Source organism: Dendrobates tinctorius, unplaced genomic scaffold (assembly GCF_039654945.1).
Source record: "Dendrobates tinctorius isolate UK_male_01 unplaced genomic scaffold, ASM3965494v1 ptg000387l, whole genome shotgun sequence".
Lineage (NCBI taxonomy): Eukaryota > Metazoa > Chordata > Amphibia > Anura > Dendrobatidae > Dendrobates > Dendrobates tinctorius.
In genome coordinates, this window is record NW_027362053.1 from 3,037,245 (window position 1) to 3,065,142 (window position 27,898).

General features: G+C 43.8%; 1 protein-coding gene across 8 annotated transcripts in view; it reads left to right on the forward strand.

Moving 5' to 3' along the window:
- The window catches only part of LOC141076096 (uncharacterized), a 91,198-nt gene extending 77,605 nt beyond the window's left edge, over window positions 1–13,593 (forward strand). For all 8 annotated transcript variants that reach the window (XM_073563375.1, XM_073563377.1, XM_073563380.1 and 5 more), the window contains one exon: window positions 12,846–13,593. In XM_073563375.1, the coding sequence (XP_073419476.1) occupies window positions 12,846–13,525 (680 nt within the window). In that variant the 3' untranslated portion in view covers window positions 13,526–13,593. The remainder of the gene's footprint in view (window positions 1–12,845) is intronic.
- The last annotated feature ends 14,305 nt before the right edge of the window (window positions 13,594–27,898 follow it).

The window sequence follows — 27,898 nt, forward strand, 5'->3', positions numbered from 1 at the left end:
TGGTTGCTACACCACAAGACACATCAAAAGGAGAGGTTTATTAAGACTTTGTTTTCCACATGTAGACGGTCAATGATGGCATAGTCTATGAAACCAATGTGAATCCGCCTGTAATTTGCTCTCTCAGTTCACATCCATGTACTTGGCTAGCCAAACAGTATGGATCCCCAGGTACCTAATAGTGTACTAATCTACACCTGGAAATAAAAGCTTTAAAGCGAACCTATCAGCATAATTTTGTAGTAAACCACAGGCATTGTCAGATTGGCAGTGTTATACTGATTAAAATGATACCTGGGGTGAAGAAAACCATCTTGTGGTTCTTGTGTAATCAGTGTTAGACGTTTTCGGTTAATGAAATGCTCATGCTCTGGGGCGGGACTGTAGGTAGAGTCAGGGCCGGCGTCCCCGGGCAATTGCCGGGGCACTGGCGAGACGGGGGGGCCAACTCAGCAGCTGAACAAATTTTTTTTATTATTTATAAGTCCGAGGTCGGTCCCCTGCCCTCCACAAGACATCATACTCCCCACTATCTTTTTTCCTGTGAGAGCGCGCGGTCCACATGTTACCGCTCATTAAGGTCATGAATATGAACTCCACTCCCATAGGCGTGGCACCCATATTCATTACCTTAATGAGCGTGACCACGCGCTATCACAGGAAAAAGTAACCGTGCCTGAACTCAGGTGAGCGGCGTTGACATTGAGCTGTGGTGGGGCCGGGGGGGAAAATGAGAGGGGCAATGAGCTCAGCCCCCAGGGGAGATGAGAATGAGCCAGGGGGGAAATGAGCCCAGTAGGGGAGATGAGAGTGAGCTGGGAGGGAAATTGAGCCCAGCGGGGGAGATGAGAGTGAGCGGGGGGGAATAAGCACAACGGCAGATGAGTGAGCTGGGAGGAATGAGACCAGCAGGGGAGATGAGTGAGCCAGGGGGGAATGAGCCCAGCAGAGATGAGAGTGAGCCCAGCGGGGGAGATGAGCCCATTATTCTCCATGGGGCATTATATGGGGCCCATTCTATATGTATGGAGCATTATATGGGCCCCATTATCCTGTTCGGAGCATTATATGGGGCCCATTATCCTGTTTGGAGCGTTATATGGGGCCCATTATCCTGTTTGGAGCATTATATGGGGCCCATTATCCTGTCTGGAGCATTATATGGGGGCCAATTCTCATGTATGGGGCTCATTATCCTGTATGGAGCATTATATGTGGAGCATTATATGGGGCCCATTATCCTGTTTGGAGCATTATATGGGGCCCATTATCTTGTATGGAGCATTATATGGGGCCCATTATGCTGTTTGGAGCATTATATGGGACCCATTATCCTGTTTGGAGCATTATATGGGGCCCATTATCCTGTTTGTGGGGCCCATTATCCTGTTTGGAGCATTATATCGGGCCCATTATCCTGTTTGGAGCATTATATGGGGTCCATTATCCAGTATGGAGCATTACATGGGGCCTATTATCCTGTTTGGAGCATTATATTGGGCCCATTATCCTGTTTGGAGCATTATATGGGGTACAATATCCTGTTTGCAGCATTATATGGGGCCCATTCTCATGTATGGCGCATTATATGGGGCCCATTATCCAGTATGGAGCATTATATGGGGCCTATTATCCTGTTTGGAGCATTATATGGGGCCCATTATCCTGTTTTGAGCATTATAAGGGGCCCATTATCCTGTTTGGAGCATTGTATGGGGACCATTATCCTGTATGGTGCATTATATGGGGCCCATTATCTTGTATGGAGCATTATATGGGGCCCATTATCCTGTTTGGAGCATAATATGAGACCCATTATCCTGTTTGGAGCATTATATGGGACCCATTATCCTGTTTGGAGCATTATAATGGGCCCATTATCCTGTATGGAGCATTATATGGGGCCCATTATCCTGTTTGGAGCATTATATGGGGCCTATTATCCTGTTTGAAGCATTATATTGGGCCCATTATCTTGTTTGGAGCATTATAAGGGGTACAATATCCTGTTTGCAGCATTATATGGGGCCCATTCTCATGTATGGAGCATTATATGGGGCCCATTATCCAGTATGGAGCATTATATGGGGCCTATTATCCTGTTTGGAGCATTATATGGGCCCATTTTCCTGTATGGAGCATTATATGGGGCCCATTATCCTGTTTTGAGCATTATAAGGGGCCCATTATCCTGTTTGGAGCATTGTATGGGGCCCATTATCCTGTTTGGAGCATTATATGGGACCCATTATCCTGTTTGGAGCATTATATGGGACCCATTATCCTGTATGGAGCATTATATGGGGGCCATTATCCTGTTTGGAGAATTATATGGGGCCCATTATATTGTATGGAGCATTATATGAGGCCCATTATCCTGTTCAGAGCATTATATAAGGCCCATTATCCTGTATGGAGCATTATATGGGGCCCATTATCCTGTTTGGAGCATTATATGGGAGCCATTTTCCTGTTTGGAGCATTATATGGGGCCTATTATCCAGTGTGGAGCACTATAGGGGGCCCATTATCCTGTTTGGAGCATTATATGGGGCCCATTATCCAGTATAGAGCATTATATGGGGCTCATTATCTGTTTGGAGCATTATATGGGGCCCATTATCCTGTATGGAGCATTATATGGGGCCCATTCAGTATGGAGCATTATATGGGGCCCATTATCCTGTACGGAGCATTATATGGGGCCTATTATCCTGTTTGGAGCATTATATGGGGCCCATTATCCTGTATGGAGCATTATATGGGGCCCATTATCCTGTTTGGAGCATTATATGCTGCCCATTATCCAGTATGGAGCATTATATGGGGCCCATTATCCTGTATGGAGCATTATGTGGGGCCCATTATCCTGTTTGGAGCATTATATGGTGCCCATTATCCTGTTTGGAGCATTATATGGGGCCCATTTTCCTTGGAGCATTATAAGGGGCCCATTATCCTGTTTGGAGCTTTATATGGGTCCCATTATCCTGTATGGTGCATTATATGGGGCCAATTATCCAGTATGGAGCATTATATAGGGCCCATTATCCTGTATGGAGCATTATATGGGGCCCATTATCCTGTTTTGAGCATTATAAGGGGCCCATTATCCTGTTTGGAGCATTGTATGGGGCCCATTATCCTGTATGGTGCATTATATGGGGCCCATTATCCTGTTTGGAGCATTATATGGGGCCTATTATCCTGTTTGAAGCATTATATTGGGCCCATTATCTTGTTTGGAGCATTATATGGGGTACAATATCCTGTTTGCAGCATTATATGGGGCCCATTCTCTTGTATGGAGCATTATATGGGGCCCATTATCCAGTATGGATCATTATATGGGGCCTATTATCCAGTTTGGAGCATTATATGGGCCCATTTTCCTGTATGGAGCATTATATGGGGACCATTATCCTGTTTTGAGCATTATAAGGGGCCCATTATCCTGTTTGGAGCATTGTATGGGGCCCATTATCCTGTTTGGAGCATTATATGGGACCCATTATCCTGTTTGGAGCATTATATGGGACCAATTATCCTATATGGAGCATTATATGGGGCCCATTATCCTGTTTGGAGAATTATATGGGGCCCATTATATTGTATGGAGCATTATATGGGGCCCATTATCCTGTTCAGAGCATTATATAGGGCCCATTATCCTGTATGGAGCATTATATGGGGCCCATTATCCTGTTTGGAGCATTATATGGGAGCCATTTTCCTGTTTGGAGCATTATATGGGGCCTATTATCCAGTGTGGAGCACTATAGGGGCCCATTATCCTGTTTGGAGCATTATATGGGGCCCATTATCCAGTATAGAGCATTATATGGGGATCATTATCTGTTTGGAGCATTATATGGGGCCCATTATCCTGTATGGTGCTTTATATGGGGCCCACTATCCAGTATGAAGCATTTTATAGGGCACATTATCCTGTTTGGAGCATTATAAGGGGCCCATTATCCTGTTTGGAGCATTATATGCTGCCCATTATCCTGTTTGGAGCATTATATGGGGCCCATTATCCTGTTTGGAGCATTATATAGGGCTCATTATCCTGTTTGGAACATTGTAAGGGGCCCATTATCCTGTTTGGAGCATTATATGGCGCCTATTATCCTGTTTGGAGCATTATATGGGGCCCATTATCCTGTTTGGAGCATTGTATGCTGCCCATTATCCAGTATGGAGCATTATATGGGGTCCATTATCCTGTATGGAGCATTATGTGGGACCCACTATCCTGTATGGAGCATTATATGGGGCCCATTATCCTCTATGGAGCATTATATGGAGCCCATTCTGTATGGAGCATTATATGGGGCCCATTTTCCTGTATGGAGCATTATATGGGGACCATTTTCCTGTTTGGAGCATTATATGGGGCCCATTATCCTGTTTCGAGCATTATATGCTGCCCATTATCCAGTATGGAGCATTATATGGGGTCCATTATCCTGTATGGAGCATTATGTGGGACCCATTATCCTGTATGGAGCATTATATGGGGCCCATTATCCTGTATGGAGCATTATATGGAGCCCATTATACTGTATGGAGCATTATATGGGTCCCATTTTCCTGTATGGAGCATTATATGGGGCCCATTATCCTGTCTGGAGCATTATAAGGGGCACATTATCCTGTTTGGAGCATTATATGGGGCCCATTATCCTGTATGTTGCTTTATATGGGGCCCACTATCCAGTATGGAGCATTTTATAGGGCCCATTATCCTGTTTGGAGCATTATATGCTGCCCATTATCCTGTTTGGAGCATTATATGGGGCCCATTATCCTGTTTGGAGCATTATATAGGGCTCATTATCCTGTTTGGAGCATTGTAAGGGGCCCATTATCCTGTTTGGAGCATTATATGGGGCCTATTATCCTGTTTGGAGCATTATATGGGGCCCATTATCCTGTTTGGAGCATTATATGCTGCCCATTATCCTGTATAGAGCATTATGTGGGACCCTTTATCCTGTATGGAGCATTATATGGGGCCCATTATCCTGTATGGAGCATTATATGGAGACCATTATTCTGTATGGAGCATTATATGGGGCCCATTTTCCTGTATGGAGCATTATATGGGGCCCATTATCCTGTTTTGAGCCTTATAAGTGGAACATTATCCTGTTTGGGGCATTATATGGTGCCCATTATCCTATTTTGAGCATTATATGGGGCCCATTTTCCTTGGAGCATTATAAGGGGCCCATTATCCTGTTTGGAGCTTTATATGGGGCCCATTATCCTGTATGGTGCATTATATGGGGCCAATTATCCAGTATGGAGCATTATATAGGGCCCATTATCCTGTATGGAGCATTATATGGGGCCCATTATCCTGTATGGAGCATTATATGGAGCCCATTATTCTGTATGGAGCATTATATTGAGCCTATTATCCTGTTTGAAGCATTATATGGGGCCCATTTTCCTGTATGGAGCATTATATGGGGCCCATTATCCTGTTTGGAGCATTATAAGGGGCACATTATCCTGTTTGGAGCATTATATGGGGCCCATTATCCTGTATGGTCCTTTATATGGGGCCCACTATCCAGTGTGGAGCATGATATAGGGCCCATTATCCTGTTTGGAGCATTATAAGGGGCCCATTATCCTGTTTGGAGCATTATATGCTGCTCATTATCCTGTTTGAAGCATTATATAGGGCTCATTATCCTGTTTGGAGCATTGTAAGGGGCCCATTATCCTTTTTGGAGCATTATATGGGGCCCATTATCCTGTTTGAAGCATTATATAGGGCTCATTATCCTGTTTGGAGCATTGTAAGGGGCCCATTATCCTGTTTGGAGCATTATATGGGGCCCATTATCCTGTATGGTGCATTATATGGGGCCCATTATCCTGTATGGAGAATTATGTGGGGCCCATTATCCTGTTTGGAGCATTATATGGTGCCCATTATCCTGTTTGGAGCATTATATGGGGCCCATTTTCCTTGGAGCATTATAAGGGGCCCATTATCCTGTTTGGAGCATTATATGGGGCCCATTGTCCAGTATGAAGCATTATATGGGGCCTATTATCCTGTTTGGAGCATTATATGGGGCCCATTTTCGTGTGTGGAGCATTATATGGGCCCATTATCCAGTATGTAGCATTATATGGGACCCATTATCCTGTATGGAGCATTATATGGGGCCCATTTTCCTGTTTAGAGCATTATATGGGACCCATTATCCTGTTCAGAGCATTATATGGGACCCATTATCATGTATGAAGCATTATATGGGGCCCATTATCCTATTTGGAGCATTATATGGGGCTCATTATCTTCTATGGAGCATTATATGGGGCCCATTTTCCTGTTTAGAGCATTATTTGGGGCCCATTATCCTGTATGGAGCATTATATAAGGCTCATTATCCTGTTTGGTGCATTATATGGGACCCATTTTCCTGTTTGGATCATTATATGGGGCCCATTATCCAGTATGGAGCATTATAGGGGGCCCATTATCCTGTTTGCAGCATTATATGGGGCCCATTATCCTGTTTGGAGCATTATATGCTGCCCATTATCCCGTATGGAGCATTATATGGGGCCCATTATCCAGTATGGAGCATTATATAGGGCCCATTATCCTGTATGGAGCATTATGTGGGGCCCATTATCCTGTTTGGAGCATTATAAGGGGCCCACTATCCTGTTTGGAGCATTATATGGGGCCCATTATCTTGTATGGAGCATTATATGGAGCCCATTATCCAGTATGGAGCATTTTATGGGGCCCATTATCCTGTATGGAGCCCATTATCCTGTTTGGAGCATTATATGGTGCCCATTATCCAGTTTGGAGCATTATATGGGGCCCATTATCCTGTTTGGAGCATTATATGCTGCCCATTATCCCGTATAGAGAATTATATGGTGCCCATTATCCTGTTTGGAGCATTATATGGAGCCCATTTTCTTTGGAGCATTGTAAGGGGCCCATTATCCTGTTTGGAGCATGATATGGGGCCCATTATCCTGAATGGAGCATTATATGGAGCCCATTATTCTGTATGGAGCATTATATGGAGCCCATTATCCTTTTTGGAGCATTATATGGGGCCCATTATCCTGTTTGGAGCATTATATGGGGCCCATTATCTTGTTTGGAGCATTATATGGGACACATTATCCTGTATGGAGCATTATGTGGGGCCCATTATCCTGATTGGAGCATTATATGGGGCCCATTTTCCTGTATGGAGCTTTATACGGGGCCCATTATCCTGTTTGGAGCATTATATGGGGCCCATTATCCTGTTTGGAGCATAATATGGAGCCCATTATCCTGCAAGGTGCATTATATGGGGCCCATTATCCAGTATGGAGCATTATATGGGGTCCATTATCCTTCATGGAGCATTATATGGGGCCCATTATCCTGTTTGGAGCATTATATGCAGCCCATTATCTTGTATGGATCATTATATGGGGCCCATTATCCTGTTTGGAGCATTATATGGGGCCCATTATATCCAGTATGAAGCATTATATGGTGCCCATTATCCTGTATGGTGTAGGAACACCACACTGCACTTGCTCACTGAGCCAGTGCACATGTCCTGAGTAAGACAATCTGCTCAGAGATACCTGTGGAGTGGGCAGCAGCAGAGACGATGCGTGTTTCAGACCCACAGGACCTGAAGCATGTGACTGCTGGGGGCGTGGCCTCAACTCCAGATAGCTAGGAGCTGCAGGAAAACTCCTAGAATGTAACTACGGAACAAAGATACTAATTGGCATAGGCAGGGACATGAACCAGATCACGGCAGGGTCAAAGCACGAGATAGCACGACAATTACCAAAGGGCAAGACAGAACGGATAGTCAAGACGTAGCCAAGAAGTCAGAAACCAGAGTAGCAGATATACAGTACAGAATCAACAGGCAAACTCACAACAGGGGACACAACCGGATGAGAACCATATAAGCAAGTTATAAGACAACGAACAGGCACACAGGGATCACAATACTCGGCCAAAGGCAAAAGTATAATTAACAGGGATTGGAGTTTCTCAGGGCTATAAAAAGCTCTGCCTGAACCAGAGAGGCCAAAATAATTAACCCCAGGTGTGCAGGTCAAAGCCTGCACTGAGCTCAAGACATTAACCCCTGACGTGCAGGTCCAAACCTGCACAGGGATCATGACCTATGGAGCATTATATGGGGCCCATTATCCTCTTTGGAGCATTATATGGGGCCCATTATCCTGTATGGAGCATTATATGGGGCCCAATATCCTGTTTGGAGCATTATAAGGGGCCCATTATCCTGTTTGGAGCATTATAAGGGGACCATTATCCTGTATGGAGCATTATATGGGGCCCATTATCCTGTTTGGAGCATTATATGGGGCCCATTATCCTGTATGTAGCATTATATGGGGCCCATTATCCTGTATGGAGCATTACATGGTGCCCATTATCCTGTATGGAGCATTACATGGGGCCCATTATCTTGTATGGAGCATTATATGGGGCCCATTATCCTGTATGGAGCATTATATGGGGCCCATTATCCTGTTTGGAGCATTATAAGGGGCCCATTATCCTGTTTGGAGCATTATAAGGGGACCATTATCCTGTATGGAGCATTATATGGGGCCCATTATCCTGTTTGGAGCATTATATGGGGCCCATTACCCTGTATGTAGCATTATATGGGGCCCATTATCCTGTATGGAGCATTACATGGTGCCCATTATCCTGTATGGAGCATTACATGGGGCCCATTATCTTGTATGGAGCATTATATGGGGCCCATTATCCTGTTTGGAGCATTATATGTGACCCATTATCCTGTTTGGAGCATTATATGGGGCTCATTATCCTGTATGGAGCATTATATGGGGTCCATTATCCTGTTTGGAGCATTATATGGGGCCCATTATCCAGTATGCAGCATTTTATAGTTCCCATTATCCTGTTTAGAGCATTATATGGGACCCACTATCCTGTTTGAAGCATTATATGGGGCCCATTATCCCGTTTGGAGCATTATATGGGGCCCATTATCCTGTTCAGAACATTATATGGGGCTCATTATCCGTTTGGAGCATTATATGGGGCCCATTATCCAGTATGGAGCATTATATGGGGCCCATTATCCTTTATGGAGCATTATATGGGGCCCATTCTGTTTGGAGCATTATATGGGGCCCATTATCCTGTATGTAGCATTATATGGGGCCCATTATCCTGTATGGAGCATTGCATGGGGCCCATTCTCCTGTATGGAGCATTACATGGGGCCCATTATCTTGTATGGAGCATTATATGGGGCCCATTATCCTGTTTGGAGCATTATATGGGACCCATTATCCTGTTTAGAGCATTATATGGGACCCACTATCCTGTTTGAAGCATTATATGGGGTCCATTATCCCGTTTGGAGCATTATATGGGGCCCATTATCCCGTTTGGAGCATTATATGGGGCTCATTATCCGTTTGGAGCATTATATGGAGCCCAGTATCCTGTTTGGAGCATTATATGGGGCACATTGTCCAGCATGGAGCATTATATGGGACCCATTATCCTGTTTAGAGCATTATATGGGACCCACTATCCTGTTTGAAGCATTATATGGGGCCCATTATCCCGTTTGGAGCATTATATGGGGCCATTATCCTGATTGGAACATTATATGGGGCTCATTATCCATTTGGAGCATTATATGGGGCCCATTATCCTGTTTGGAGCATTATATGGGGCCCATTATCCAGTATGGAGCATTATATGGGGCCCATTATCCTGTATGGAGCATTATATGGGGCCCATTATCTTGTATGGAGCATTAGGTGGTGCCCATTATCCTGTTTGGAGCATTATATGGGGCCCATTATCCTGTTTGGAGCATTATATCAATCCTATTTTCCTGTATGGAGCATTATATGGGGCCCATTATCCTGTTTGGTGCATTATATGGGGCCCATTTTCCTTTATGGAGCATTATATGGGGCCCATTATCCTGTATGGAGCATTATATGGGGCCCATTATCCTGTTTGGAGCATTATATGGGGCCCATTATCCTTAATGGAGCATTATATGGGGCCCATTATCCTGTATGGACCATTATACGGGGCCCATTATCCTGTTTCGAGCATTATAAGGGGCCCATTTTCCTGTATGGAGCATTATATGGGGCCCATTATCCTGTTTGGAGCATTATAGGGGGCCCATTATCCTGTTTGGAGCATTATATGGGGCCCATTATCCCGTTTGGAGCATTATATGGGGCCCATTATCCTGTTTGGAGCATTATATGGGGCCCATTATCCTGTTTGGAGCACTATATGGGGCCCATTATCCCGTTTGGAGCATTATATGGGGCCCATTATCCTGTTTGGAGCATTATATGGGGCCCATTATCTTGTATGGAGCATTATAATGCGGCCCATTATCCTGTATGGAGCATTTTATGGGGCCCATTATCTTGTATGGATCATTATATGGGGCCCTTTATCCTGTATGGAGCATTATACGGGGCCCATTATCCTGTATGGAGCATTATATGGGGCCAATTTTCCTGTTTGGAGCATTACATGGTATCCATTATTCTGTATGGAGCATTATATGGTGCCCATTATTCTGTATGATGCATTATATAATGTTCATTATTCTGTATGGAGTATTATATGGGGCTAATTCTGTATGGAGCAATGTATGGGGCCCATTCTGTATGAAGTATTATATGTTGTCCATTATTATGTATGGAGCATTATATGGGGCCCATTATTCTGTATGGATCATTATGTTGGGCCCGTTATTCTGTATGGATCATTATATTGGCCCGTTATTCTGTATGGAGCATTATATTGGGCCCGTTATTCTGTATGGAGCATTATATTGGGCCCATTAGTATGTATGGAGCATTATATTGGGCCCATTAGTATGTATGGAGCATTATATGAGGCCCATTTTCTGTATGGAGCATTTGTATAGAACATTATATGATGCCCATTATTATGTAAGGAGCATTATATGAGGGCCCTTTTTCTGTATGAAGCAATATATGGGGCTCATTATATTGTATGGAGGAATATATGGGGCTCATTATTCTGTATGAAGCAATATTTGGGGCTCATTATACTGTATGAAACAATATATGGGGCACATTATTCTGTATGAAGCAATACATAGGGCCCATTATTCTGTATGAAGCAATATATGGGGCTCATACTGTATGGAGCAATATATATCGGGCTCATTATATTGTGTGGAGCAATATGTGGGGCTCATTCTGTATGAAATAATATTTGGGGCTCATTCTGTATGAAGCAATATATGGGGCTCATTTTACAGAATTAAGCAATATTTGAGGCTCATTATACTGTTTGAAGCAATATATGGGGCTCATTATATTGTATGGAGCAATATATGGGACTCATTATTCTGTATGAAGCAATATTTGGGGCTCATTATTCTGTATGGAGCATTATATGAGGCTCATTATTCTGTATGAAGCAATATATGGGGCCCAATAAACTGTATGGAAGACTATGTGATGCCCATAATACTGTATCTTAAATGAAAACTTTTGAATTCCCACTAGGGCACGCACTGTGCTCTGCGAGGATTTGCTGGTTTCTGAGCTATTGTAGAATATACAATAGAGATCACTCATGTAATGTAAGAAGTGATATCTTTTGCATTGTACTATACCTATATTTCTCTGCTGTATTTGTGCATCATGAATTGTGGTATGTGTTAAAGGGGCCCACTGAGACACTTTTGTCCGGGGCCCACAAACACCTGGAGCCGGCCCTGGGTAGTGTCTTATCTTCCTGCTCTAAGCCAGAAAAGCCAAGGAAAGACCTGCCCACAGGCCGCCCCAATGTTCTTGGTGAACCGGTGAAGGTTCCTCTCCGGGCACTCGCACATGATTTTTGGTGGCCTTTCACCTCAAAGAAACTAGATTATGTGCACGCCGAGTATATATGAAGTATATTTTCCAGTCTGAAGATCTACTACATATTACAAATTGCAGCATTATGGATGAGCATTAATGAAATCTACTTTACATGCTGCAGTTAATGTACAGCATGTCAATATATGTTGGGGATTTCATCTCTTGCAATATGAAGTGTGGAACCGCTCACTTCCACCACATCTGCCCTAACAGAGCCATTCTCAATGTAACCCAAAGGGCGAGACAAAAATGCTTGCTTATAAAGATTTTCAATGAAGCATGCTAGTGGGTTTTTATTGAGGTGTGTCAGACTTATTTTATAGGGGTTAACGGGGAATTAAAGGGGTAACAAGCTACTACCACAGAAGCTGGAATAATACCAACATTCCCTTCCCAAAAGATCAGCATCCATAACTGCTGCAGTACAGTAGGAAGGCTCTGTGCTGGGGATTGATGACAGACAGGGAAAGTTGGTTAGCGTCTTAGTAAGGGTGGTAAAAGTCAGACTTTGCTCCAATTGGAGCCTAAGTTTAGACAGAGTCATATACTTTTCATTGTTAGAACAGTATTTGTAGATATGAGCTGCCAGCATGAAATAAGTGTAAATGTGGTTCATTCTCCCCTTAGAGCTCCTGTTTCAGACAAGGCAGATGAAATCACTAAAATGAAACAAATAGGATAGCTAAATGAATTAAAAGGTAAAATAAATACTGTTTAAAGGCAAATGATTCTATTGTAGAAATTGTTTCATTTTTTCTTTGAGTATTGATCAGCAAAATAAAAAAAAAACAAAACAAAAAAAGTACTTTTGATTTTTTTTTTTAAGGTCTAGATAAAATCATATAGTTGTTGAATTGTTTTTAATTTTTTACATCTTTAATGTTTTCTAGATTCTGAAAACGAAGACAACATGCAAGATGATGACCTTTCCTATCCGAATGTCCATTCAGCATTCCAGAATTCCATTGGGTCATTTTCACCCTCTAAACATGGAGAATATTTTCCCAGCCCTCCTTACATGATCACACACTCTACAGCTCACATTGGGGATCAGGTATATGTTTGTTCTGAATGCGGGGACAGTTTTAACTGCAAGTCTCATCTAGTGTCACATCAGAAGATACACACGGGTAAAAAACAATTTGTGTGTTCGGACTGCGGAAAATGTTTTGCTTATAACTCGCACTTGGCCAGGCATCAGATCATACATACGGGAGAGAAACCATTTTCATGTGAGAACTGTGGAAAATCCTTTACCCAGAAATCCTACCTTGTCCTGCATGAAAGATGCCACACGGGTGAAAAACCGTTTTCCTGCTCGGAATGTGGGAAATGTTTTGCTCGGAATGCCAGTCTGTGTATGCATCAGAGAATTCACACAGGAGAGAAGCCATACACATGCCTGGATTGTGGCAAAAGTTTTTCACAAAGATCATACCTTCTTCTCCATCAGACGTGTCATAGAGGAGAAAAACCTTTCTCGTGTCCTGACTGTGGAAAGTGTTTCACTACAAACTCATATCTTGTTAAGCACCAAAGGACTCATATTAGCGATAAAACACATGCATAGTTAGTGATTAATTTTATTGTTTTAAGTCTAGTGGGAAATAGAGATTAAAGTATAGCTCCACCAATGAATCCAGTGTTGAAGTCACTTTTTGTATTATCTGGTTCAGCAGAGCATCTATAACATTCTCACACGTGTACAACATTATTATTATTATTATTATTATTATTATTAAAAAGTGATTGGACACCAGAGAAGATATCCTAATAGTTTCCTCTATGACTAGGTATCCTTGATCACTAGACATGAGTAGATTGTTGCAAAATTCAAATGCCCCTGTTCCCGCTGATTTTCCCTAGAGATTAGACTCTCAGAGAAGCTACTCTCTGAATTTAATGTTCTCCAGGGTCTCTCCAGATATCAGAGCATAATAAATGTAAGATGTAAAAATTAAAAAAAAAATCCTTTTACTGACAGCATACCCCTTCAGGCCCCTTGCCTCACAGCCACCCATCCGGTCCTCTGATCGCCTTTGCTCGCTCTGAAATCACTGGGCCTCTCACGCTAGGCTAGAATTTTTGGCTCTGGTGAGGCCCAGGAGGGTCCTTTGCAAGCGTGCAAAAGGTTATGATGTCACGTCGTGAGCTGTGTTCTTTGCTCCCACACGGATCCGGGTCTTAGAGCTGGAATTCACGGCCTATCGTGAAAGGCCACAGCTTTACGAAATTGGTTATAACATTTCTTGTTAAGTAAATATCCATTTTCCAGGTTCTGCAGCTAATAAATGTTATTTATAAATTCTGGAATTATGAGCAGCTGATCCAATATCCAGTGTTGAGCGTTTTTTCTTGCCATGTATAGCATTTGGGCCACTTCTATGTTACCATAGTCATCAATACTTAAATCCTCAGTGTACCCCAATATACTTAGAAAGGGTGAGGGAATTAATTCAACTGAATAGACTCTATAATATCTAGAACCCCTGTCCAGAAAGCTTCCAGATTCGGAAAGGACCACATCATATGCAGTAAGTTTGCTGGATGCACATTATATCAAGAACACTTCAGATTTGGACGCGGCCCCATGTCATATAAGAAATGAGGGGTTTTGTATACTCAATAAAGATGAGATAGTCTTTGAAACTTAGACAATTATTGAACTGTCAAGAGTTTCCTGCCAATGACCTTCTTCTATGGGCCATTTATCCTTAGAGGTTACTGGATATTTTGCCAACTCCAGTACCAACAAAGCATTATACAGTATACATATAGTCTGGCAAATTCCAGTCTGGCTTTTTTATGATTTTTTTTTTTCAATAATGGTGTCCTCCTTGGTTATCTCCCATGAACTCCACTGTGGCTCATACAACGACGGATGGTGCGATCTGACACTGACGTTCCTTTTGTTTGAAGTTCACCTTTAATCTGGTTAGAAGTTTTTCTGGCCTCTTTTGTTACCATTTGTATTATCCATCTCTTTGATTTGTCATCAATTTTCCTCCTGCAGCCACGTGCAGGGAAGTTGCCTACAGTCCCATGGAGCTTAAATTTCTGAATAATATATGCAACTGTAGTTACAGGAACATCAAGCTGCTTGGAGATGGTCTTATAACTTTTACCTTCTATGAGAATATATTATTATAAAGGGTTGTACAATGACCAAACCCATCATTCTTTCTCAGCGCCATGATGTCACTAAATGGAGTCCTCTGTGCGACGCTTCAGAAGAACTGCTGGTGCTGCGGAGACCGGAACAGCGGAGGAATGAGGAGGAGAGGTAACTATTGTATTTTATTATTTTTTTTAGAACACTGTGTGGCCATAAAACTGTATTGAGGACCATGGGGGGGTGGATTATACTGTATTGACCATGGGGGATGTTTCATACTGTATTGACCATGGGGGGATGCATTATACTGTGAGGACTATGGGGGGATGCATTATACTGTAAGGACCATGGGGGGATGCATTATACTGTATTGACCATGGGGGGATGCATTATACTGTGAGGACTATGGGGGGATGCATTATACTGTAAGGACCATGGGGGGATGCATTATACTTTGTGGACAATGGGGGATGCATTGGACTGTAAGGATCATGGGGGGATGCATTATACTGTATGAGCCATGGGGGATGTTTTAGGGTATGTGCACACGCTGCGGATCCGCAGCGGATTTGCCTCTGCGGATCCGCAGCAGTTCCACAGGCAGTGTACACTATAATGTTATCCTATGGGTTTTCAAATCTGCAGTGCACATGCTGCGTTTTTTTCCGTGCGGAAAAGCTGCGGTTTGAAATCCGCAGCATGTCAATTCTTTTTGCGGATTCGGCTGCGGTTTGACACCTATCTCATAGATTGTAAGCTTGCGAGCAGGGCCCTCATTCCTCTTGGTATCTGTTATGATCTACAGTATGTGATTATTGTTATGCTGTAATGTCTATTGTCTGTACAAGTCCCCTCTGAAATGTAAAGTGCTGCGGAATATGTCGGCGCTATAGAAATAAAATTTATTATTATTATTCCATTGTCCAGGTGTCAAACCACAGGGGAAAACCGCTGACTAATCCGCAGGAAAACTGCAGGTCACTTTATCTGTGGTTTTACCTGCGGATCCGCACGGAAAAATCCGCAGGTGAATCCGCAGCGTGTGCACGCATCCTTATACTGTTGGAACATGAGGGGATGCTTTATACTGTGTGGACTATGGGTGGGATGCACTATACTGTATGGATTATGGGGGGATGCTTTATACTGTGTGGACCATGAAGGGTTGCTTTATACTATGTGGACCATGGGGTATGCTTTACACTGTGTGGACCATGGGGGAATACACTATGCTGTATGTACCATGGGGGATGCATCATACTGTAAGGACCATGTGGGGATGCATTATACTGTACTGTTTGGACCATGAGGGGATGCATTTTACTGTATGGGCCATGGGGGATGCTTTATACTGTGTGGACCATTGGGAGATGCTTTATACTGTATGGACCATGGGGGGATAAACTATGCTGTATGGACCATGGGGGGATGGATTATACTGTATGGACCATGGGGAGATGCTTTATACTGTATGGACCATGGGGGATACACTATGCTGTATGGACCATGGGGGAATGCATTACACTGTAAGGACCATGTGTGGATGTATTATACTGTATGGAACATGGGGGAGATGCATTATACTGTAAGGACCATTGAGGGATGTATTATACTGTATGGGTCATGGGGGATGCTTTATACTCTATGGACCATGAGGGGGATGTTTTATACTGTATGGACCATGAGGGGGATGCTTTATACTGTATGGACCATGGGGGGTGCATTATACTGTATGGACCATAGGGGGATGATTTATACTGTGTGGACTATTGGGGGATGCTTTATACTTTGTGGACCATGGGGGATGCATTATACTGTGGACAATGCAGGGATGCTTTGCACTGTGTTGACCATGGGGGGATACTTTATACTGGGGGGATACACTATGCTGTATAGACCATGGGGGATACATTATATTGTAAGGACCATGTGGGGATGCATTATACTGTATGGACCATGGGGGGATGCATTATACTGTGAGGATCACGGGGGAATGCATTATAATGTAAGGATCATGGGGGGATGCATTATACTGAATGGGCCATAGGGGGATGCTTTATACTGTATGGATCATGAGGGGATACTTTATACTGTGTGGACCATGAGGGGATGCGCTATACTGTATGGATTATGGGGGATGCATTATACTGTGTGGACCAAGGAGGAATGCTTTATACCAGGGGTCTCAAACACGCGGGCCGTATGCGGCCCCTGAGGCAGGCATCTGCGGCCTGCGGTGCACCACATGTCTCACTCCCTGAGGCAGGGGGAAGGCATGCATTCTGGAGCGGTGATGGCATTGGCTGTTCTGTGTGCACACACTGCACACAGGACCTGTGATGAGGTCACATGAGGTGGAGGAGTCAGGGGTCACATGATCAGGGGCCTCCGTGTGTGCAGGACAGACGCTGCTGTCTGTGTGCTGCTTGTCATGGTACTGGATGAAGGTTTATGCGTGGGGTCAGGAGGGGTTTACAGGGTGGATGGAGCAGAGCCCTGTGTGTTCGAGGTGTGCGGAGCCCTGTGTGTACGAGGTGTATGGAGCAGAGCCCTGTGTGTACGAGGTGTACGGAGCAGAGCCCTGTGTGTACGAGGTGTACGGAGCGGAGTCCTGTGTGTACGAGGTGTGCGGATCCCTGTGTACAAGGTGTACGGAGCAGAGCCCTGTGTGTACGAGGTGTGCGGAGCCCTGTGTGTTCGAGGTGTATGGAGCGGAGCCCTGTGTGTACGAGGTGTGCAGAGTCCTGTGTGTATGAGTTGTACGGAGTGGAGCCCTGTGTGTACGAGGTGTATGGAGGGGAGCCCTTTGTGTATGAGGTGTGCGGAGCCCTGTGTGTACGAGGTGTACGGAGCCCTGTGTGTATGAGGTGTACGGAGCAGAGCCCTGTGTGTACGAGGTGTGCAGAGTCCTGTGTGTATGAGGTGTATGGAGCGGAGCCCTGTGTGTACGAGGTGTATGGAGCGGAGCCCTTTGTGTATGAGGTGTACGGAGCAGACCCCTGTGTGTACGAGGTGTACGGAGCAGACCCCTGTGTGTACGAGGTGTACGGAGCGGAGCCCTGTGTGTACGAGGTGTACAGAGCGGAGCCCTGTGTGTACAAGATGTATGGAGCTCTGTGTGTATGAGGTGTATTAAATTTGAAAGGAATGCGGCCCCCCAGCTCAATTTTTTTTTTTATGTGCGGCCCAGTTACTCTGCCGAGTTTGAGACCCCTGCTTTATACTATGTGGACCATGGGGTATGCTTACACTGGGTGGACCATGGGGGGATGCTTTATACTGTGTGGACCATGGAGAAATACACTATGCTGTATGTACCATGAGGGATGCATTATAGTGTATGGACCATGAGGGATTCATTATACTGTGAGGATCACGGGGGATGAATTATACTGAAAGGGCCATAGGGGGGATGCTTTATACTGAATGGATCATGAGGGAATGCATTATACTGAATGGGCCATGGGGGGGATGCTTTATACTGTGTGGACCATGGGGAGATGCTTTATACTGTAAGGACCATGTGGGGATGCATTATACTGTATGGACCATGGGGGATGCATTATACTGTAAGGATCATGAAGGGATGTATTATACTGTGTGGACCATGGGGTGATGCACTATACTGTGTGGACCATGGGGGATGCTTTATACTATGTGGACCATGGGGGGATGCTTTATACTGTGTGGACCTTGGGGGGGATACATTATACTGTATGGACCATGAAGGAAAGCATTACACTGTAAGGACCATGGAGGGATGCTTTATACTGTGTGGACCATGGGTGGATGCACTATACTGTGTGGACCATGGGAGAATGCTTTATACTGTGTGGGCCATGGGGGGATGCTTTATACTATGTGGACCATGGGGGGATGCTTTTTTACTATGTGGACCGTGGAGGGATGCTTTACACTGTGTGGACCATGGGGAGATGCATTATACTGTATGGACCATGGAGGGATGCATTATACTGTAAGGACCATGGGGGATGCACTATACTGTATGGACCATGGGGAGATGCATTATATTGGAATGACCATGGGGGTATGAATTATACTATATGGGCCATGGGGCTATGCATTATACTGTGAAAACCATGGCAGGATGCATTATACTGTATGAACCATGGGGCGATGTATTATGCTGTGAGGACCATGGGTGGATACATTATACTGTATGGGACATGGAGTGCATTATTCTGTATGGACTATGATGTGCATTATGCTGTATGGAGGACTATGAGGAGGCTATTAAAATATTTGGAGGCTTACGTGGGAGGCTTTAAACTGTATACAAGCGATTATACAGTGTGAAGGTTTATCCATCATACTGTGTGGGGGCAATATACAGTGTGGGGCCATTATACTACATGGAGGATTGTGTGGGAGATCATACGGTGTTGGGGTCACCATACTGTGCGTGTAGAGGGTATTGTAGAGGAATTCACTGTGGGGGTATCTTTGTGTTTGTGGGGCACTTTTGTTGACATCATACATTACAAGTGCAATGAAAGGGGTATCTAGAGCTCCAGTAGGAGGAAAATTAGAGGGCACACAGTACCACACGGTTGGTGCAGTAATAGGGACACATAGCGGCTGCTAAGTATTGGGGTATCATCAGGTTGAAGAGGTTGTGGATAGATGAGATGGTGCCTGAAATGTGAGAAATCAGATGTTTCTTTGTTGTAATATCTGCAGACGAGTCCTGGCTGGAGAAGTTGTCATGTCTGTCTGGACCAGATGGAAAAGACGTGAAAAGTGAATGACTCCATCAGAAAGAACGTCACCTGTAAGTCACCATCAATAACTGTACTATAATCTATTACATGTTCTGCAGGACTGGTATCTATCACTGACTATATGGGGGTAATATCACTGTTTGTCTTTGTATAGAGATTATTTTCAGCAACATCACAGTCATCTGCTGAGGTTCTCCTACATCCACTATTAGGATATGCTACCATAGTTGTAATCAGGGATACATGGTTAGGGGCCCACTACAAAGTTTTGCCCCCCCGAACCAAACCTCTAGCTACTCCTCTGCTAAGAACTGATGTTTCTCCGGAATGTCCCAGATTAACATGTCTTCCTATGGATGTGTATATTTTTTCTTAATATCTCGTAGGTGTTCTCCCACCCTTCTCCTAAACTCTCTTTTTATCTCACAAATACATATATTTTTGTAAACTATTCCCTCACTCCGACAATAATAAAGGATCTAATTTTATACTGCTTTCTTGTTGTGTTGCTACAGAAAGTTTTTTTAGTTTTGAAAACTCTGCGAGCTATGCATCCACTGCATTTGAAACAGCCCACTATTTTGACCGTTAGTCGTGTAGATTGTTTTTGTGATGTATAGTGGCTGTGTACAAGGCGATCTCTTAAGGATCTGCCTTTTTTGTAGGTGATCTTGGGAGTCTAGGTCAGTGAGTCCCCTTTATCATTATCCAGTTTTAGGACCACCCTATGTTTTTGTAGGATAGTCTTAACGTGTCTTGTCTCGTTATTACAGGTAGTTGATCTGATGTCATTGATCTCTTTTGATGTTTCTGGGGTATAAGTAAGTAGTGTTGTTCTATCATTTCTGAGTGCTTGTTTGAAGGTATACAAGACATAAAAAATTCCTCCAGATCCTCAAAAATTGGCCTTTTGGAATGCCTCTTTTGTTGTGCAAATGGATAGCCACTTTCCCATCTAAGGACGGAGTTCCTAGCTGTTGGTTTTCTATATGTACTTGTGCTTAGAAGTCCCACTGACGTTTTATTGATGAGTATATCCAAAAAGGGCAATGTTGTGGTATTAGTCTCAAAAGTACATGCCAATCCTATCTCATGGACATTCAGACCTTTTACAAAATTAGCAAAGGTCTCATTCTCACCCTTCCTAAATACAAATAAATAATTGATGTATCCAAGTCATAGCACTATATTGTCGCTTCCTAAACTTAGTATGTCTCCAAAGATCATGGTTTACTTACACCAGCCTAGGAGCAAATTTGCATATGAAGGGGCAAATGGGTTTCCCATTGCAGTGCCCCTGAGCTGGTGGAAGTATTTGCCATCAAAGGTGAACATATTTTTTGGCAAGCAGAATTCCAGGGCCTCTAGGACAAAGCAATTGTGCACATAATATTGACGCTTTCTACTTTTTAGAAACTATTCAACTGCCTTTAGGCCGTATTGGTGTGATATACATGAAAATAATGCCTCCACATGTATACTGGCTAAGGTCATGTATGTGTTGTGAGCTCATTTTCGGGTTTTCTTCTGGTGAGGGTTATGGAGCTGGCTGTGCTGACAGAGGAGTAGTGAGTTCTCTATCTGGTCTCCCTCTGTTGGTGAAGGGAGGTAATGAAGCTGATCTGAATGACAGAGACCGGCCACCTGAGGAAGAGGACTGCGATTGGACATCAGGAGTTTCTGATTGGATTTAAGGCAGCAGACTCCCTAGTTTCTTGCTGGTGATTTTTCCTGACTGTGGCTCCTGGTTTCCAGTTTGGTTCCTGCCTTCCTAAAGCTAAGTTTTCTCTGCTATTGTTCATTTGAGTTTTTGTCTCTGATCAGTTGATCTCTTTTGCTCTGTCTTCAGAATATACCTGAGTGCTGATATAGTGTTTTGAAGTCTAGCGACTTCAGGGCCTTTTTCTATCAGACGTGTTGGACATTTTTTTGGGCAGGGTTTTTTGCGTGATTGCAGACAGCAGCTTTTCTTTCCTGTCCTTTCTAGTTAGTGAGGGCCCCGTTTGCTCAGCCTATCTTTCTGTCTGTGTCTGTGTTTTCATCTTGTTTCACCGAAAATACATGTTGGGGGCTGTCTATTGCTTTGGGGTCTGCTCTGGGGCAGTTTAGATTTTCCCTTTCTTTCTTTAGGCTTATTTAGTTCTCCGGCCGTGACGAGGTGTCTAGAACTACCATAGGCACGCTCCACGGCTACTTCTAATTGTTGTGGATAGGATCAGGGGTCTGCAATCCGCTAGTTACCAACCTCTCCAGTTTTCTGGGCTTAGCTTGCTTTTTGTTTTTTCCTCCTCGGTGACTTATTCATAACAGAATCACCAGCCATACCGCAGATTCTAGGGTACTCTAAAGCAGGAGAGAAATGTAAAAAAAAAAAAAAAGTTTCAGAATTTTTTTTTTTGTATGTATATTTTCTCTTTTTTTCTGGGGCCGTAGGAGGATTCTTTTTATTTATTTTTTTTAATTTTTCTCCTTGATGGAAATTAAGCAATTGTCTGATCGTGTGGAGCAGCTCGCTGCTGAAGTGCCGGGAATTTCCGCCTATCTCACTCATTCACATGCTGTTGAACCAAGGATCCCTGCTCCTGATGTGTTTTCTGGGGATCGGTCTAAATTTTTGAATTTTAAGAATAATTGTCAATTATTTCTTGCCTTGAAGCCTAACTCATCGGGGAGCTCTGCGCAGCAGGTTAAAATTGTCATCTCCTTGCTGCGCGGCGATCCCCAGGATTGGGCGTTTTCTTTGACACCTGAAGATCCTGTTTTGACTAATGTGGATGCATTTTTTCAAGCCTTGGGGTTATATGATGAACCTAATGCTATTGATCAAGCTGAGAGAGCCCTATTGGCATTGAACCAGGGTCAGGATCCTGCAGTTATACTGTCAGAAATTCCGAAAGTGGGCGGTCCTTACTACATGGAATGTACTTACTACATAGTGCATTGGCAGCTCTCTTTTGGAAGGGTTTGTCTGAGACTTTAAAAGATACTATGGTGGTATTTCCTGTTCCTTGTGGTCTTGACGATTCTATGTCATTAGCCATTCAAGTTGATCGGCGTTTACGTGAACGCAAGACTACACGGGAGGCGCTGCCACATTTTGAACAAATGTCTGAACCTATGCAATGTGATAGAGTTTTGTCTAGGGCACAACGTCAGGAGTTTAGAAGGCGTAATAAGCTGTGTTTTTTCTGTGGAGATGCCTCTCATGTTATTTCTGTCTGCCCTAAATGAGAGAAACGTTTTGCACACACATTTGCTGTGGGTGGTGTACAACCTAAGTTTCTTTTGGCAATTACTCTGATCTGCTCCTTATCCACATTTTCCGCGAAGGCTTTTGTGGATTCAGGAGCGGCCTTGAATCTAATGGACTTGGATTTTGCTAAACGTTGTGGTTTTCCTATGACACCTCTGCGGACGCCTATTCCTTTGAGGGGTATTGATGCTACTCCTTTGGCGAAGAATAAACCTCAGTTTTGGACCCAGGTGATAATGCGGGTCGCCCCAGACCACCAAGAAAATTTCAGATTTTTGGTGTTGCATAATTTACATGATACCATTGTTCTGGGTTTTCCCTGGTTGCAAATCCATAATCCGGTTTTGTATTGGAAATCTGTGTCTGTGGTGAGTTGGGGTCGTCGGTGTGCTCTTGGCGACACTCCTGTTTTCTCCACCTCTACCCAGTCGCATGATGTTCCTGACTATTTGGCTGATTTTTATGATGTATTTAGTGAGAGCAAGTCTGCGTCTTTGCCTCCTCATAGGAGTTATGACTGTGCAATTGAGTTGAGACCTGGGCGTAAATTTCACAAGGGTCGACTTCAATTTATCTGTACCCGAACACGAGGCTATGCGATCTTATATTAAGGAGTCGTTGGAGAAGGGTCATATTAGACCATCCTCTTCGCCCTTAGGTGCTGGGGGTTTTTTCGTGGCCAAGAAAGATGGTTCATTAAGGCCTTGTATTGACTATCGTTCCCTCAACAAAATTACGGTTAAATTTCAGTATCTGTTACCCCTGATTTATTCTCCAGAGTTAAAGGTGCTTGCTGGTTTACTAAGCTTGACCTCAGGGGGCGTATAATCTTATTCGCATCAAGCATGGGGATGAATGGAAGATGGCGTTTAATACTCCGGAGGGATATTTTGAGTACCTGGTGATGCCTTTTGGGCTCACTAATGCCCCTTCTGTCTTCCAATCCTTCATGAATGATATTTTCCGGGACTTTGTGGATAAGTTTTTGATCATCTATCTGGATGATATTTTGATCTTTTCCAGGGATTGGGATTCTCATGCAGAACATGTTCGGACTGTGTTCCGGATTTTGAGGGAGAATTCCTTGTATGTTAAGGGATCGAAGTGCCTTTTTGGTGTACAGAGGATTTCATTTTTGGGATTTATTTTGTCTCCGTCAACTATTGAAATGGACCCGGCCAAGGTGCAGGCCATTTATGATTGGGTTCAACCCACTTATTTGAAGGCTCTCCAGAAGTTTTTGGGTTTTGCTAATTTTTATCGTAAATTTATAGCTAATTTTTCTGGTATTGCTAAACCACTGACTGATTTAACTAAGAAGGGTGCTGAATTGGTCTTCAGAGGCTGTTTCGGCCTTTCAGGAGCTGAAGCGGAGGTTCACTTCTGCTCCGGTTTTGCGGCAACCTGATGTCTCACTTCCTTTTCAGGTGGAGGTAGACGCTTCAGAGATTGGTGCAGGAGCTGTTTTGTCCCAAAAAGATCCGGTGACGTCTAAAATGAATCCCTGTGCCTTCTTTTCCCGAAAGTTCTCCCCATCTGAACGCAACTATGATGTGGGGAATCGGGAATTGTTAGCCATGAAATGGGCATTTGAGGAGTGGAGACATTGTTTGGAGGGAGCTAGACATCAAGTTGTGGTCCTCACTGACCACAAGAATTTGATTTACCTGGAGTCGGCCAAACGCTTGAATCCTAGACAGGCTAGGTGGCCCTTGTTTTTTACGCGTTTTGATTTTATGGTTTCTTTTCTTCCAGGCACTAAGAATGTTAAGGCAGACGCCTTTTCTATGAGTTTCTTTGCTGATTCTCCTATTGTGACCAAGCCTACTACCATCCTAGGTGAGGGGGTAGTTCTTTCTGCCATCTCGCCCGATTTGAGACGTGCCCTGGAAGAATTCCAGGAGGACAAACCTGAGCATTGTCCTATGGGAAAATTGTATGTTCCTGACCGGTTGAGGAAGAGAGTGATGTCTGAAGTTCATTGCTCTGCATTGGCTGGTCATCCAGGTATTTTTGGTACCAGAGATTTGGTGAGTCGGTCTTTTTGGTGGCCTGCCTTATCTCGTGATGTCAGGAATTTTGTGCAGTCCTGTGGGACTTGTTCCCGGTCTAAACCCTGTTCTCGCTCTAGTGGGTTGTTGATGCCCTTGCCGGTGCCTAAGAGGTCATGGACCCATATTTCAATGGATTTTATTTCTGATCTTCCTGTCTCTCAGAGAATGACTGTTATCTGGGTGATTTGTGATAGATTCTCTAAGATGGTCCATCTTGTACCACTCCCAAAGTTGCCATCTTCCTCAGAGTTGGTGCCCTTGTTTTTACAACAGGTGGTTCGGTTGCATGGGATTCCTGAGAACATTGTATCGGAGGAGTTCAGTTTGTTTCCAGATTCTGGAAAGCCTTTTGTTCCAAGCTGGGAATTCAGTTGTCCTTCTCCTCTGCGTTTCACCCTCAGACCAATGGGCAGATGGAGAGAACAAACCAGACTTTGGAGTCCTATTTGAGATGTTTTATATCTGCTGATCAGGATGATTGGGTTTCATTTTTGCCCTTGGCCGAATTCGCTTTAAATAATAGAGCTAGTTCTGCCACCTTGATGTCGCCCTTTTTCTGTAACTTTGGGTTTCATCCTCGATTTTCTTCAGGGCAAGTGGAATCTTCAGCCTGCCCAGGTGTTGACACTGTGGTAGAGAGAATGCAGCAGATTTGGGACCAAGTAGTGGATAAGTTGTTTCTCTACCAGGAAAAGGCCCAGCGGTTTTCTAACTGGCATAGGACCATTGGTCCCCGGTTTAAAGTGGGTGATATGGTTTGGTTGTCATCAAAGAATATCTCTATGAAGGTGGATTCTCCAAAGTTTAAACCTAGATTTATTGGACCTTACAAGATTTTGGAGATTCTTAATCCGGTTTCTTTTCGATTGGCTCTTCCTGTTACATTTAAGATCCATAACGTGTTTCATAAGTCACTGTTGAAGAGATATGTTGAGCCAGTAGTTCCTATGGCTGCACCTCCTGACCCTGTATTGGTTGAAGGTAATGTGGAGTATGAGGTAGAGAAAATACTGGATTCTCGTCTGGCTAGACGGAGACTCCAGTATTTGGTCAAGTGGAAGGGTTATGGCCAGGAGGACAATTCTTGGGTCTCTGCCTCTGATATTCATGCTGATAGATTGGTTCGTGCTTTTCATCGGGCCAATCCTGATCGGCCCGGTGGCGTGGATGAGGGTTCGGTGACCCCTCCTCAAGGGGGAGGTACTGTTGTGAGTTCATTCTCCCCTTCACCTTTGATGTCTGATGAACTCCCTCTGCTTGTGAAGAGAGGTAGTGAAATTGATTGGGATGGAAAGAACCTGTCATCTGAACAGACGGAGTGTGATTGGACATCTGTAATTTCTGTGTGGATATAAGGCAGCCGACACCCTGCAGGGCTGCTGGTGATCCTTTCTGCTCTGAGCTCTTGCATCCAGCTTAGTTCCTGTCTACTAAAAGCTAAGTTTTTGCCCTGCTATTATTCCATGAGATTTTGTCTGGTTTCCTTAGTGTTTGTATTCAGCCAGTCCTGGTTGGGACTGGCTGAATTCCATTTTTGTCTCTGATCAGTTGATCTCTTTGCTCTGTTTTCAGAATATACCTGAGTGCTGATATAGCGATTTTGAAGTCTAGCGACTTCAGGGCCTTTTTCCCTATCAGACGGTTGGGACATTTTTGGTAGGGTTTTTTGCGGATTGCAGCCAGCATCTTTTCTGTCCTGTCCTATCTATTTAGTTGGGCCCCATCGTTTGCTCAGCCTGTCTTTCTGTCTGTGTTTGTGTTTTCATCTGTATTTCACCGACAATACATGTTGGGGGCTGTCTATTGCTTTGGGGTCTGCTCTGGGGCAGTTTAGATTTCTCCTTTCCTTCTTTAGGCTTATGTAGTTCTCTGGCTGTGATGAGGGGTCTAGGGCACCGTAGGAACCCCCCACGGCTACTGTTAGTTGTGGTGTATAGGATCAGGGGTCTGCAATCCGATAGCTGCCAACCTCTCCGGTTTTCTGGACTTAGCTTGTATTTTTGTTTCCTCCTCCTCCGGTGACTCATTCATAACAGCGCCCCCTTTGCCACACTGGAAACTTGAAGAAAGAATGTCCTGTCAAATAGAAAAAAGTTATGCTTTAGGGCAAAATCAAGTAGATCAATGAGGAAGAAATCATGCATCCTGAGTTATATTATTGATCTAAGAAGAAGAGTATCACCTGCATGCCGTCATCATGATTAATATTCGAATACAAAGATTCGACATCACACATGACCATAATCTCATCCGGGGAAAGAATGACACCCTAATAGGACATAATAAAATCTGACAGGTCCCTGATGTATGAGGGCAATTTGAGGATCAGAGGTTGCAAAAAGAAATCAATATATATGCATGCTTTCTCACAAAGGCTGCCTATACTGGAAACAATAGGCCTGTCTGGTGGGTTATTTAGATCTTTATAGATTTTGGGCAGCATTTGAAAAGTTGATACAACAGGTTGTTGTACCCAAATGAAGTCACGTTCCCCCAAACTAATGATACCTAATTCAAGGGCCCTATCAATTAGAGCCCTCAATTTAGTGGAATAAATACTAGTAGAGTTAGAGGGGAGCTTGTGATAAAATTTTTGATTATCCAGTTGTCTGTGTGTTTCTTCCTGGGCAATTCAGGATTTCCTTTGTATTACTCAGGTGATAATTGCATCACCTGTGCAATACAAAGGAAATCCTGAAAACATGATCTGTTGGTGGGCCTTGAGGACTGGAGTTGGGGAACCCTGCCCTAGACAACTTTGGGCAGAGACGTCTGCCAG